We start from the raw sequence: 16,387 nt of genomic DNA, 5'->3' as shown, positions 1-16,387 counted from the left end.
AAAAAGAAAAAGAAAAAAAGCCTAATGATTTCAACTTGCCTCATGACATATTCTTATATTTCTCAGTATGGTCAACTAAAAGTACTAAGTTCCTATGATATATCCACCATGCTGGGGTCTACGTACACACATACATATATATAAAAAATTGCGAACAAGGTTGTTGTTTTTGGGCAAAATTAGATTAGCTGACATGAATTCATTATTAATACCAATCATTTGTCCCATGAAAGCTATTACAAAAAGGGTAAATATAGTTAACACTCCTGAGATTTGAGTTAATGATAGTTAAGTCTAAAAATTTTCAAAACTAATAAACTTAGTCCATAAACTGTTACTTATTTTTCTCCTATTTTTCACAATGATTAGGGACAAAATTGGTTAGTTTTGAAAAATCTTAAATCTGACTGACATTAAAATAGAATAAAACCAAACTCAAAAATCAAAACCCAGCAACACTAATTGTAGGAAAATTCAGAGCCCAACGAGTTGAGGTTCCATTTTTCTTACTTCTCAACGTCAATGGCAGAAGCCGCAGCGAGGTGCTATTTTTAGTCTTTTTGTTGTGTATTCACTTTTTATATCACCCTTTTCAGTCACATCCTCCAGCCACTTATATGACATATATGCACGTAAATTCATCTCTCTCTAGGGTTTTTTTTTTTTTTTGAATTATTTTGACGATAATTCATTTTGTCATGTATGCCGTTGTTACGTACAGGGTCCAATAAGGGAATTGGATTGGAAACAGTTAGGCAATTAGCTTCGAAAGGTGTTAAGGTGGTGCTAACAGCAAGAGATGAGAAGAAGGGTCTTGAAGCAGTTCAAAAACTAAAAGATTCTGGTCTCTCTGACCTTGTCATCTTTCATCAACTTGATGTGGCTAACCCTGGCTCTATTGCTTCTCTGGCAGATTTCATCAAAACCCAGTTTGGGAGACTTGATATCTTGGTGGGAATTCTCTCTCTCTCTCTCTCTCTCTCTCTCTCTCTATATATATATATATATATTCACACTGATTCGATGTTTTTAAGGCAAATAATAATCCAGCCATCCCTTTGTGTCTATGCCATTTACTTACAAAAAACTTTTCGATTTACAATATTGGATATGTAAAATTAAGTTGTGTAATAATAAACACTGAATTTTTTAATTAGTTGCTGGAACATTAATTTTTACAATAAAGTTCTTAAAAAAAAAAACCAATTCTATATGCTTATTATCATACTTTAATTTGAAAAGCCACCCAAGATCGATAAGGTAGAATAGGTACATCTGTATGAAAAATTCCTTTGAAATATTATGTTTTTAAATCCATGAAAATATTTTTCATATCTTGAGTCTCATGCTCACAAAAGACATGATATATGTGTTATATATGCGGATAATCTGACTTCAACAAGTAACCAATTGATTGTCTACTAACTTTATTTTTTATTTGTGATAATTTGATAGTTACAATAAAAATTAGGGACTTGAATTCTATACGTTATTTTTGAAAACAACATGAGGTGTCAGATAAGTTACAAAACTCCTGACATATATAACTACTTAGGGGTGTCTTATGGGTGTTCATGAGTCAGTCTAGGTTGGGTTTGTGCCCAACCCACACTTGACTTGATTAGATTGGGTGGAGAAGAATCAAACCCACCCTTAACCGGTAAAGAGATTGGATTTGGATGGATTGAATAATCATTGGGTGGAAGTTTGATTCAAACAAAACTGGAGATTCCTAAAATGGTGAAGATTTGGTAAGATAATAGTGGAAAACAACGAAAATCAAGTAATTAAGGTCTCATCAAATTTGGTGGAAATCTCTCTAGATTCTACTTGGGTCGTTGATCAGATTGGGTTGCTTAAGTTTTGGAGGAGAAAACCTGTGACTTGATCTACCGAAGTCAATTTTGAAGGCGAAGACCCATCATTAACCGCCACAGCCACTGGGTCTGATTGAGTACTATTTCAGTCCAATTAGATCTCTCGAGTAGGTTGGGTCAAAGAATTTCTTGGACACCGCTATGACTACTGATGGAACTAAAGTAATTTGATAGATGACAATTGTAACATTCACTTCTAACATTTGACTAAAAGAGAAAAAAAAAAAAATTGTATTGAATCTTGAATAGTTATCAAAAGATAGAAATTCTCCAAATAACTTGAAAATCTGATTTCTTTTCCTGTTGTCTCTCTAATTTTAGTCGATGTAAATATAGGACGAATGCTGAAATTGTAGGAAATCGGTGTAGGTGAACAATGCAGGGATTGTTGGATAGAGCCACAGTAGATTATCATGATCGTTCAATCAACGCAAATGTTGTGGCAAGTGTCACATGACTCACACCCCAGACCTACTATAAGGTTAGTGAAAGATCACAAGTTAATTAAAAGTACATGTATAATTGTTTTTCCGGAGATTATTCATTTAAAAAAGAGTTCTCTTTTTTCATTAAAAAAAAAAAATAAAAAAAAAAAAAAAAAAAAGTTCCTTTAAAAATATCATTCCCATTCGTCAAATCAAAGTAAACAATTTAATTATAAAGGTTGTACATTAATTCACTAACATATTACCAAAAATGTGTCAGAACGTCTATAAAGAAATATACAACGACAATAGTCCAATTGACACGATACTTTATACAAAAAAGCAATATATATATTATTCATTCCAAATGCATGTTAGACTACATGTTACAATTACTTCTACATAATGAAAAATTTTAAAACTAAAAATTAATGATAAAATCCTAAATAAAATCAATCATGTCATGACAATAAATGAATTAATGATATCATTAAATAAAAAAAATATACGTTATCAAAATTTTATTAGTAATATTGTATCTCAAAAGGAGCAAAGAAATAAATTAAAAAAAAAAAATATAACAAGTTGAATGAATTTGTTTAATTAATATTTAAATATTAACAAAATTTCACTTAATTTTATTTTTATTTTTGTATATAAAGAAAAAGTTCCACTGAATTGTGTTGAGCGTGTACCTCAAATTATTTCAAATCAAGCTGTGAAGTACTCTTGTAGTTTATCTTATACCTTGATTTTACTTTTGAAATTTCTCATTGCGAATCAAATGTTAAATACTGTTGAATCAGGGGGGTAAAAATGTTGAGTATAGCTTCCTTGGCTGCTTATCTTTTTAGAATCACAATATCTCTTTTCAGGTGCAGGAAAGGCCATCAACAGTGCCTAAAAAATCTACTCAAACATATGAGTCAGTAAAAGAATGTGTAGAAACAAACTACGATGGTGCTATAAGGACAACAGAGGCTCTTATTCCCCTCCTTCAATTATCTGACTCGCCAAGAATTGTTAATGTGGCTTCCTCCGCCTCGAAATTTGTGGTGGTATGTTAGCAACACAAACCTCCATCAAAAATAAATTATTAGAGTATCTCCAGCAGATTTATCAAATTTTTGTACTGTTTGAAGAATAAACAGTGACTTTTACCTTTATCTACCTACTTTTTTAAATACACTTTCTAACAGATTTTCTATTTTATTTTCTATCTAATTTAAATATTATTTCTTCATTTATTATTTATTATTTTTTTAACAACTACACATCTTTCAACATTTTTTTATTCAACACCAAATTATTATAATAGAAAAAAATGATTTGAAGATTGAACAGTAGCCCATTAGACTTGATGGGCTACTGTTCATTAGCAAAAAAAATTTCTGGATATAGAGAAGCTGTTAGAGCATGAACAGCAGTATATAGAGCATGAACAGTGGAATATATTCTCTATATTTTGGCCATGCATACTCTGTTGGAGATGCTCTTAACACCCATTGGTAGATCTAGGATTTGATTTTAGAAGAACAAAATTTTTATAACTCACATACAAATTTTTTCATACATTTGCGGACATACAATATATTGTACATGATCACTACACATGACCTTGTCAAGAAACTTTATTGAGTTTGATAATAGTAGATTTCAAGGCTAATCCACTAGTATCAATTTTTACCATATTAATGAATTTGATTGAATTGTTCAATATTTTCATCATTATCTCACACAAACCTACTATATGTTTAAGAATTTAATTTTGAATTATATTCATAGAATAGTGGTTGATCTTAGTTTTGCTTGTCCTATTAATTCAGGACATACCTAACGAATTGGCGAGAGGAGTATTTACTGATCCAAAGAACCTTACAGAAGAGAATGTGGAAGAGGTGTTGAGTGAGTTTCTAAAAGACTTCAAAGAGGGTTCCTTGGAAACTAAAGGATGGGGTCATTCATCTGCTTATGTACTCTCCAAAGCAGCCCTGAATGCCTACACTAAAATTCTAGCCAATAGGTATCCAAGTTTCTGCATCAATTGTGTCTGTCCTGGCTTGGTTAAAACCGACATAAACTGGAACACCAGCAAGGTACCCGTTGAGGAAGGTGCTGCACATCCTGTGAGGTTAGCGCTGCTGCCCAAAGGTGGTCCTTCTGGTCTTTTCTTTGTTCAGCAAGAAGTGTCACCATTCTTATCCTAGATAGTCCATTTATATAGATGAATAAGAAAACACACAACTTGTGATCTGAGGTTTTCAGTGCACTTTCCCGTAATTTATATGTAAGATTATGAATTTCTTGTTGAAGTTAAAATCACCGATTTGGGTTTTTTTTTGGGGGGGGAGGGGGGGGGGGGGTGGGGGGGGTTTGGTTATGTCAGAATATGTGATGTAATAAGCTTGTAACTTTTTCTGTGGTGTGAAAAATTAGAGGTCGTTCGGTTTCATGAAAAAAGTGGTGTATTCTGTATTATTATTTATTTTTTTTGTGACCCACTATTAAAAAATTGGTTTGACTTTGTATTTGTCTTCAATATTCATTTTCAATTTCCTAAAAAAGTGGATTTGAATACAAGGATACAACTTTTGACCGTTTTCATTTATAGTGAAAATAGATACAGTGACATTCTTGTAAAAACCCAGAGTAGGTGAGGCCCTACACCAACAAATTTTTAATAAAGACCACATACTTCATATATCTCCTTTTCATTTTGTCTTCTTCTTAGTGTTGTCCCTCACAAGTCACATACTTAGCCAAACTTTCTCTCTTTCCTCTGCATCAATTTCTCTCACTTTCTCCTTTGTACTAATTTTTCTCTCTCATTCCTAAGCAAGTTCCTAGGTAAGATCAATCTCTCTCTCTCTCTCTGTTGATTTTGGTGGTGGATTTGGGGTTGGTGGTGGTGGTGGTAAAAACTGATTGTGGGTGGTGGATTTGGATGTTAGTATGGGTTTTGAATCCATTTGCATATGGGTGGCTGTCGATGGATGTTGTTGTGGTTGTGGGTTTGAATTTGTATGATTGTAGGGGTGGTGAATTTGAGGTTGATGGTGGTGAAGACAGGTTGTAGGCCTGGGATTTGGGTTATAGATGGTGGTTAATATAGGTAGTGGGTGTGGCTGTGGGTGGTGTATATGGGTTTGGTGGTGGTGGTGGTTTTACTGTAGGGATGGAGCCAAGACTAAGAGTTAAGGGGAGTGGCTCTGCGACTGGCTTTAAGTGGCGACTCTGGCCTTCGCTCTATTGTTGCATAGCCACTAAGTATTTTTTTTTTTTGGGTGATGTGTGCATTTGCTATTGGATAAGAACAAAAATGCTTCATTTAAAATTTGTAAAAGGTTGAGTTGTTTGTTTTTGGTAAAATTAGTTGATTGAACTTAATTTTTTAGCTTTACTATTGGTAATTTTTGTTATTGGACTAATTTTTTTGGGCTTGAGTGTGTGTGTGTGTGTGTGTATTGATTTTAGATCTATAGATTTTTTTATGGGCTTTAAAAGGAGGAAAAATGTTAGAGCAATAAACTTTTTTACAAACTAGTAAGTTATCCGCACGAGGCACGGATAATGTTGTAATGTTTTATGTAAAATGGTTTTGGAGAATGTTGTATTTATATTATAGCATAATTGTTAAAGAATTTTATTAGTAATGCGTTAGTCATAAAAAGTAACAATTATAAATTGCACACACATATCCATTATAATTATTCAATTGAAATAATGAGAAATAAAATTAAAAAAACAACTTTGGAGGAATATTATAGAATAAAAGTTGATATAAAATGTGTCTTTCTCTTTCTCCTTAATTCTAAAACAAAATACATATCCCAAATATCCATAATCAATCATATCATTTACAAAGCCCACAAATTCACAACGTTTGACCTTAACATCAAAATTGTAATTGTTGTTATCACTCAATATAAAATGCAAGCCTCCCTTCCTTGGTTGTAGCCAACTCATATGGGTTAGGATTAGATGAAACAACTAGGGATGGCAATGGGGCGGGGCGGGGCTGGAGGATGGGATCTTCGTCCCCGCCCCGCATGGTTGTTGCCCTTCCCCATCCCCGCCCTGCCCCGGGGTGCGAGGCATACTACCTTGCCCCATCCCCGCCCCTTGGGGCTCCGCGGGGAACCGCCCCGTCCCACCCCTAATACAATTTTATATATATAAATAAATTTTTTGCTACAATAATATAAATCACAACAAAACAAAATGTTTTAAAATCCTAGCATTTAAATAAACCAAGTACTTAAATAGTCTAATACGTAACAACATAATTCAAAATTTCTTATAACAAAATAAACATTGTCTTTGCATGAACAAAATCACCAAGGATAATTGACTAGTTCTTTAACAAAATAAACACTGTCTCATAACAAAATAAAAATTGACTAGTTCTTTAAGAATGATTTTCGCTTTCTCCCAATGTAGTGACACAACTTTCTTCTTCATCATCAGAATCATCAAGGATGTTTTGGAATGTATTAGCTTCAATTCCATCTACAATAGATGAAAGGCCTAAAAAAGTAAAACAAATTCAATCAAACAATTGAAAAATACAATGAAGAATGCAACAACATAAATCATTAAATAGATTAACTAGTAAATTTGATTACCTTTGATTTCAGCCCATAACCAATTTTGAGCACACATCAATGCCTCCATAGTCTTTGCATGAAGTTTACTATGATGTGGACTTAGCAGCCTACCACTTGTGCTAAATGCTGACTCCGAAGCAACAGTTGACACTGGAATGGCTAGGATATCCCTTGCAATACGTTGCAAAGTAGGATACTTAGGCCCATTAGATTTCCACCATGCCAAAATATCAAACTCCAAAGTTCTTGGCATTAGATCATCCTCAAGGTAATGCTCCAACTCCAATTTAATATTCCCACCCTTTTTTTTCTGACTAAGATATCTTTCAAAGTCCATAAGGGAGTCATCAACTTGTGGATCCTCACTTACACAAGTGCCACGAGTACCTTCCCTACCCATTCTCCTAGAAGTATAGTCACGAATCATTTNAACATTTTAATGCCATAGCTCCTAATCTATCTTGGGCTTGTGAACCAAGTTCAAAGCTATTTTTATTTCACACACCTTAGGAAAAAAAAGATTAGCTGTAGGATATGAGGTACCTGAGAATAGCTCTGTAACCTTGTAAAACAATGCCAGTCTCTCACATATAGTACTTGCCATCTCCCATTCTTCCTCTTTTGGAATGCACTTATAAGATGACTACCTTTGGCTCAATCGAAAAAATACATCTCGATACTCTATAGCAGTAGAAAGCATAAGATAGGTAGAGTTCCAGCGAGTCTTACAATCAAGGGCTAGTTCTTTGGTACATTCAACATTTAATTGTCTGAGCTGTATCTGTAAACCGTTGCCTTCTTTTTGTTGAGCCAGTCCAAAATCCCACACTCTCACGAACCTTCTCAATGCATGATCCAATAACATTCAAACCATCCTGAACAATCAAATTAAGAACATTTGCTGCACAACGCATATGCAACATTGATCCACGCATAACAAGTGTACTACATTGAAGCTTGTCTAGTATAATATTTATAACTGCATCATTGGTACTGCAATTGTCCACTGTCATAGTAGATAACTTCCTATCAATGTTCCATTCCAACAAGGTTTGTAAAAGGACATCAGAAAACACTTCTTTTGTATGTGGAGATGGCACATAAATAAACCTAAAATAAGAAATTTAAATTATTATAACTAACAGTGAAATAAGTTCATACAATATTTGAAAAGAATTTAAATAAAAAAAATGAATATATCTTTAAAAAATGTACCTCATAACTCGGCTTTGTAATCTCCACAAATCATCAATGAAGTGTGCCGTTACAACCATAAACCCTCGCTTTTTGTTTTGTGAAGTCCACATATCAGTGGTAATAGCAATTCTACTACGATTCTTTTCTATTTCATGCATTGATTTCTCCCTTTCATGATCATAGATACCCATAATGTCCTTCTTGATTGTGTTCCTACAAACCATCTTGAACAATGGTTGAAGAGAATTTGAATATCTTCTAAAGCCAATGTGATTAACTATAGAAAGGGGATACTCATGCAAGATGATCATACGAGCAAGTTCTTTTCTTGATTCATCTTGATCAAAATGATAAGCATTCACACTTGCCATTGAATCCACATTATGTTGATCCCTCACCAAAATATTTTGTTTCATATCCCTAATGTCCTTAAACTTTTTCCTAGGACATATTTTTAAGTGGTCATGCAAATGTCTAGTGCCATTTTTAGACCCCCCTACAAGCAATCTTGTACAATAGTTGCACTCAGCTTTGTCTTTCCCATCAACTTTCCTTTTCTTAAAATGATTCCACACAACTGATTTCAACCTCCCTCGTTCCTCAATTATCTCATTGTTAGGTTGGGCTTGGGCATCTTCCGGCCTATCCAACGGAGTTGAACAGGTGGTTGTATTGTCTTCATCTACCATCATTGGATATTGATGGCTGCCAATGGGTGTGACAGATGGATTGGAGCTACCATTGTTTTCACTTGAAGTCATTCCTAAAAAAATTGTTTATGATAATTTATTAACTTAGCAATCATAAAAAAGTAATATACATACACCAAAACCTAAGCCAAAAGTCTCCAACGCAAACAATGTAGAACAATGTAAAAGATAAACTTATATCACTTATGAAAAAATTCAAGTAAATTAAATTGTGTTTGATGCTTTCACACATTTCAAGGAAAAATTATGTGGATAGAACGATATAGATATAAGTATTTAATCACATTAACAAAGATAAAGTCTTTAAGATTATTAATTAAATAATTTTCAAAAACTGTGCCTCTATCACATAGTAATTAGTAAAGAAAAAAATAAGTTGGATATAAACATACAAATTTAACCTAATGTACACAATCAAATCCAACTGTGGGGCTAAATATATCAACAACACTAAAAGACAAATATATTATAGTCATTTGATTGAAAAACATGAAAAAATGTGAAAAAAAAAAAATTGAAACATTTGGAAACATGATAAGAAACATACCTACTGCCTACAGGAAGCACTAAGTAAGTGACCAGCCTTTTTTTTTTCCCTTTTAACCGTGCTTCTTTAATAGCTACGAACAAAAATACTAATTTTAAATAGAAAAAAAGAACCAAAACTCAAACTGAAAAAGAACCTGACAGGGCTATAGAGAAGGGAAAAGAGGAATAAAAGGAATGAGATGAACTATCCAAAACATACCTACTGCCTACAGGAAGCACTAAGTAAGTGACCAACTTTTTTTTTTTTTTTTCCTTTCAACCGTACTTCTTTAATAGCTACAAACAAAAATACTAATTTTAAATAGAAAAAAAGAACCAAAACTCAAACTGAAAAAGAACTTGACAGGGCTATGGAGAACAGATTTAAGAAAGACTAAAACAAATTACAAAAGGAATGAGATGAACCTAAAAAGTAAAAAAGCAACCTCTTGGACTTGGAGACTTGGAGTGGAGTTTGGCTTAAAATTGAAAAACGTGTAAAGGCTATAGAGAAGGGAGAAGGGTCAGCGGCAATAGCAGTAGGTTTAGAATAAAAAATGTTTTATCTCATGTCTTGTGCTTCACTTTAAATATTAGTGATTTAGGGTTTACTAAATTTACAATTATAGCCCTTATTAGTGCGGGATGAATCCTGTCAACAGACTCTTCTTTCTGATAAAGGTAATATTGATAATTCTCAACTTGCTCTTGTTAATAAAACACTTCCTCCGAAATGGTTTACAAAAGTGAGAGTTGTTGTTTCTCATAATTATCATTTCTTTGTTATTGCTATGATTGATTCTGGTGCGGACATAAACTGTATCCAAGAAGGATTGATTCCTTCAAAATATTTTGAAAAATTAACTGAGAAATTGGTTTCTGCTAATGGTTCTCATATGAAGATTAAATATGAATTAAACAATGCTTATGTTTGCCATGATAATATATGTTTCAAGATTCCCTCTGTTTTAGTCAAAAATATGACTGATAAAGTGATTCTTGGTTTGCTTTTTATAAATGCTTTGTATCCTTTTCTTGTTGAACATGATGGCATTACTACTGACCCTTTTGGTCAAAAAGTAAAATTCAAATTTGTTTCAAAATCTGAGATTAATACTGATAATGCTTCCAATCTGTTTTATGCTAAAATCAAACATCTTAACTTCCTTCAACAAGAAGTTAAATACAAAAAAATTGCTGAACAACTTTCCAATAAATTGTTGCAGTCAAAAATTGATAATTGGAGACGGAAGCGCAGTACTATATATGGTGAAAGTAGTGTTAGCAAAATAGATGAAAGCAATAATAAGGTGGTAGAACCAGCCAAGCAGTATATAACAAAATAATTCAAAGTAAATAAAAGCAATTTAGAACCGTCTGGTATGGCGGTAATCCGTCCAAGGTGGCGGTAGCAACAAGTAATATAATGAACATAAAGTTAACTGAAAATACTTCTTTATTGAAAGTAGAGTTAAACACTTACAGTAGTAGTAGTGAATACAAGATCTCAGAACAGATCAACAGTTACAAAGCTTGAACTAGTCCTAGTTACAAGGTTTGTAGGAACAAGGTAGTAGTTGTAGTGAACAAGGTAGATAACAAAGAACTCTCTCCAAGAAGGCTTCTAGGAAAGAAAACTCTCTCTAGAAAGAATTCTAACAAAAAACTTCTGATTCTAACTTAAGGGACAGCCCCCCTTAAATAGGCAAAATTCGGAGTGAACAGTGTCATGAACAGTAAAAGTGAACAGTAAAAAGTGAATAGTAATTCGTGAACAGTAACATGTGAACAGTAATCCGTGAACAGTGTCAGGTGAATAGTGAAATTCGCATTATTGTCTTCCATAGCATGCTTGTCCTTTGCTTGTCCAAATCATGCAGAAAATAGCTTTGAAACATTTTAGACTCTAGTCCAAATTATGGAGTGCATGAAACTTTAGTCCAAAAAGGTACATAAAGAGTACCACCAAGAATATTGTGAAGATTTAAGAGAGTGGACCTTGTCGGAAGGAGCATGGCATATGGTACACATGTGGCTTTTCACAGGCGCATGGGAATATACAGTGAATTGCCACAGACGCATGGGAAAACACAGTGATTTCTCAGCAGGAGCACGTGAATGTTGTAACATTTTTAGCCATTGTGCAGGCCAGACAAATAGAGAAGCAATCATTAATAAACTGCAAGGGGTCAGTAGAATCTTGACTAAAACAGTTCTTGATAATGGGAGTATCAAGAAAATAACTTTATCAGTGAGAGCAATAATGTCACAAAATTAATCAGTAGAAGGAGCATCGGATGGGTATCCATCAAATGGATCAAAAGGGCCTTGTGGAGAGTTGCATGGATGGTCATGGTAAATAGCATATCTATTGCAGAATCCGCAATATAATATTGGTTCAAACACTGGTCTTTTTCCCAGGATGAGTAGGCTCCTTGGATTACAGTGATTGATTATTCGCAACCGAGCAATAGCATCAACATATGGCCTGGGACCAAAAATAGAAATTCTATTAGTACTTCCTATGAAATGATAATTCTTCCATAAACTCTGAGCCACCTCAATAATCTGGTTATTGAAATAATCATTCCAACATTCGGCTAGAGCATAAGGATTATTAAAGGACAAATGAGAATTTCCTTCAAACCATTGTCCTTGGTGAGTATGTCCATTTATGAGAATAAGATGCTTTGAAGGCTGGACATTCATCCAATTATTTCTTTCCCATTTTGGCAAAGTGCTCCAACATCTGATAGAAACAAAAGGACTAGAAAATCTTTTAATAGCGTCCTGAATTATTTGTGGAAGCTGGCTGGCTTGATGATGGCTTGTTAACTTTAAGAACCTGATAAAGCCATATTCAAACATATGAGAAAGCCAGTTAGGATCAGGGTCAGTATTATCATCTTCTTCGGAGCACCAGTAAATGGACCATCAGTAAAATGCACTATCATCATAATTAATCAAAAGACCAGGAAATGAGTGTTTCTTTTCATACACCCTAAAAGTACTTCCAAAGTGTTCTTCCCATTCCAACTGGATGAACACATTATCACCTTCATCCAATTCATCAGGATCAGGAATAGTAGCTGTAACAAGTTTCTTGAAACATGTGAACCATAGATCAAAAGATCCAAACATAGCCTTGCTTTCTAGAATACGAGATTGTATGTCTATAGGCAAGTTGGCAACAGCACTTCTTAGCTGAGATTGGGTCTTAAGACTTAGTCTAGCAAAATCAGTGCCCATTAAAGTCATTTAATCCTTTGAATGGATATCCTCTTTGCCAAAGAGTTGACTAATGTAGTTATCAAGGCGAACCCTAAGAGCCGCATTTTCCGGAACAAGATCATTTTCTGAAATAGGGTTGGTTTCGAAAACAAGGTTGGCATAGAGGTTCATATAAGCCTCATTTTGAGCAGTAAGGTTAACAAGGTGGATTTCGAGAGCTTGGAGGGTTTTTTCAAACAGGGAATAGTGGTCTTTGGTAAAGGCAGCATAGAGATTATCAAGAATAAATTTAACGGAATCTGGTAATTCACTATAGACACCATTATGAAACTGTAAGGATCTGGATAAGACTTCCTGTAAAGCAATCATCATATCACCACTGGAATAAGTCACCGTTGCCGGAACAAATTCCTGAAGGGATGTTGATCCACTGGGTTTTATCCCAGAAGATGCGCCTTCATGCATTTTAAAAGGTCTTCCTGTTGGGAGCCTTTCATTTTGAGAATAGTCCTGTACAGGAGCTTTTCCCTTGTTTTTCCTTTCGGATGAAGAGGGAACCATAATAATCCACTTACTAGTGGTATAAATATAAATATTATTATTATCCCACTTATTAGTGGTACTTATCCTCGCAACAGAATCAGATTCCTGCAGAAAATCATTAAGAATATCAGGAATATTGGTGATAGTAGACAATTTTAAAGCATTATTAATGTCAATTTCAAGTTTTGAAGCAAATTTGAATTTTACTTTCTGACCAAAAGGATCAGTAGTAATTCCATCATGTTCAACAAGAAAAGGATACAAAGCATTAATAAATGGCAACCCAAGAATCACTTTGTCAGTCATATTTTTGACTAAAATAGAGGGAATATTAAAACAAACATCATTATGACAAATATGAACATCATTCAATTCATATTTAATCTTCATTTGGGAACCATTAGCAGAAACCATTTTTTCAGTTGATTTTTCAAAATATTTGGGAGGAATCATTCCTTCCTGAATACAATTCTTATCAGCACCAGAATCAATCATGGCAATAACAGTGAAAGAATAATCATTTGAAACAACAATTTTCACTTTTGTGAACCATTTCGGGGGAAATATTTTGTTAACAAAAGCAAGTTGGGAATCATTACCTTTATCAGAAAGAAGAGCCTGTTGACTGGATTCATCTCCATCTATGTGCTCATCTTGTTCATTATCAGATTTATTTTGATCAACATTTTTGTCAATTTTTAACATTAACATTTCTTGTTTAAGATTATGGTTATCACTTTTCATAACTTGAAAATCATTTTTTAAATCACTTATCTCTTGTTTAACAATATTAAGTTCATGTTGGAGATCGTTAACAGTTAAATCTTTGGATTTCTTTTTATTAAATCTTTCCAAAGTTTCTTCAAAACTTATGGTTGATTTAAGTTTTTTACCAGTTTCTTCTTTTAACAAGTTTTTCTTAAAATTATCCAAATATTCTCTTTGTAAATCAGGGTTTTCAATTTGACTTATCAATTTGATCAACAAATTTTCATTTTCTTCGCTTTTAGTGAGAACATTAACAGAGTTAACAACATTACAACATGAATCTCTACAACCAAGTTTAATATGAGGAGAATCAGAAGATTCATCAGCAGAATGATAGCAAGAATCAGATGAAGAAGAAGAAAAATCATCTTCCAAAGAATCAGACGAATTGTTTGATTCAAGGATTCTGAATAATTCTTCTTGATCATTATTACCAATGTTTAACATGTTGAACTTGTTTTTCAACTTACCCGGTTTTTGTTTACAGTCTTTACTAAAATGACCAGGTTTTCCACAGTTGAAACATTTACCTTTTCCAGATTTTTGGTTAACATATTTTTTGGAAACATTTTTCTTTTTAGCATAAAAATCATTAACATTGGTTTTGTATTTTTTATAATTTTTGTGACTTTTAGCATGTTTTTTACCCTTTTGCCGAGAAGGGGCAATTGGGGGTAAACCATATTGTTCACAAAAATTACCCATTTCATATTTTGCTTTTCTTTTATTTTTTAACTGGTGTTTTAACAGTTTTTCATCATTGCACATATTAATACCAAGTTTTTTAATAGTGCTTAAAATATCACCATAGGTTAGATTATCATAGTCAATAGAATCATTTTTACCAATTAATTCTTGTTTTACCTTATGAGCAAAGATAGGAGGCAGACCGTCAATAAACTTTTCTTTCCAATAAGGCTTGTAACAGTCTTTCCGTTGCATCACTCTGGAAAGGAAAACATCTTGGTACCATCTATAATCAGACATAGTAGGGCATCTCAAATTATTCAATAAATCAGAAATTCGAGATGAAACATTAGATGGAGCACCAACAAAATGTTTGATAATAGTATAAATCAAGGTATTAACACCATCAGGAATACCTCGACCAATACGATCATCAAAAATAGGCAAACCTTCATCATTCTTTTTAACAGCATGTTTAATAGAGTCTCTGGAATCTTCTGTGAGATATGAATCCCACCAACCACGAAGAGTACCAGAAAAACCAGTAGCAAGCAAGTCAACAATTTCAGATTGAGCAAGATCATGATTATTTTGATAAGCAATACCAACCATGGACATATGTCCCATTTTGTTAATAATTTCTTGTTCAGAAAAACCATCAATATTCCATTCATAAATTTTATCAGCAGAAACAGAGAATTGAGTTTGAAAAGGTCTTTCTTCAAACTGAATATCAGGGGGAGTAGGTTTTGAATACCAATTTTTTGTAAGAAACATGGGTTTGGAAGAACTTCCAACAAATCTTTTGATTTCTGGGAAATCATTATCAAAAACCTTTTTAGCAGAAACAGAAGAAACAGTATCAGAATCTGTATTTTCATCAGAAACAATTTCTTTTTCATTTTTGGAAATAGTACAAGCAGCATGAGTACTTGTAGAAGCACCTTCAGTTTTGACATTTAAATCAGCAAGCATTTTTTCAACAATATCCAAAGTTTTGGATTGAGAAGTCTTGAACTTGAATTTGTCATCAAAACTGGGTAAATTAATCAAAGGTTTCTCAGTTTTCACTGAAACAGGTTTTTCAACAGAAGCAGGCTTTTCAACAGTTTTTTCAACAATTTTTTCTTCAATACGGTCAAGCTGTTGACCAATAATATGCAAAGATTCATTAGTAAAATTGTTTTGTTCAATAATACTAACAACAGGAGTTTTATCATCAGCAATTTTGAAAGGAGTAGCTTTAACATCAGTTTTTTCAGTAGTTACCAAAATAGTAGTAAGAGGTGGATGACTAGACTTGACAATAGCTTTGTCATCTTTAACAAAATTTGATTTCTTTATCACATTCAAATAGTTTTTGGTGACTTCATCTTTTGAAACATAATAATTTTCAAGGAAATCAAAAAATAAAATATGCTTTTTCAATTGAAGCATTTTTTCTCTCCATTTTCTTTTAACACGGTTCTTTTCAGACTGAGCAAAATTATTTTGAAAATATTTCCTTTTAGGTCTATTTTTTGAAAGCATGAATTCATCGTATAAAGGAACCATATCAATTTCAAAATTTTCATCTAAAACAGTCAATACTCTCAAACGGTTAACATTATTGTTGTCAATAGGAGGAAAATCAGAACCAGATGGAGAAATAGATCCAGTTTCTTCGTCGTCTTCATTGGCAGGTTTGCCAAATGGAGAGGAAGATTCTGGTTTAGTAGAATAGTAAACAGAGCTGATTTGGGATTTATCACTTGAAACACCTTTTAATTTTAAATCAGAAGGTTTTTCAAAATTCTTTTGCAAAAAATCATTGA

At 33.2% G+C, this 16,387-nt stretch overlaps 1 protein-coding gene across 1 annotated transcript; it reads left to right on the top strand.

The window, feature by feature from the left end:
- The first annotated feature begins 702 nt into the window (after positions 1–702).
- LOC112009248 ((+)-neomenthol dehydrogenase-like) lies at positions 703–4,622 on the top strand. Its single transcript, XM_065767955.1, has 4 exons — positions 703–951; positions 2,247–2,264; positions 3,178–3,360; positions 4,129–4,622. Exons 1-4 carry the CDS (start codon positions 703–705, stop codon positions 4,507–4,509), a joined length of 831 nt encoding a protein of 276 aa, XP_065624027.1. The 3' UTR covers positions 4,510–4,622.
- The last annotated feature ends 11,765 nt before the right edge of the window (positions 4,623–16,387 follow it).

The sequence above is a fragment of the Quercus suber genome, unplaced genomic scaffold (genome assembly GCF_002906115.3).
Source record: "Quercus suber isolate HL8 unplaced genomic scaffold, Cork oak 2.0 scaffold_869, whole genome shotgun sequence".
NCBI classification, from domain to species: domain Eukaryota; kingdom Viridiplantae; phylum Streptophyta; class Magnoliopsida; order Fagales; family Fagaceae; genus Quercus; species Quercus suber.
Note: the sequence above shows the minus strand (reverse complement) of the source record. Positions and strands in the feature narration are given on the sequence as shown.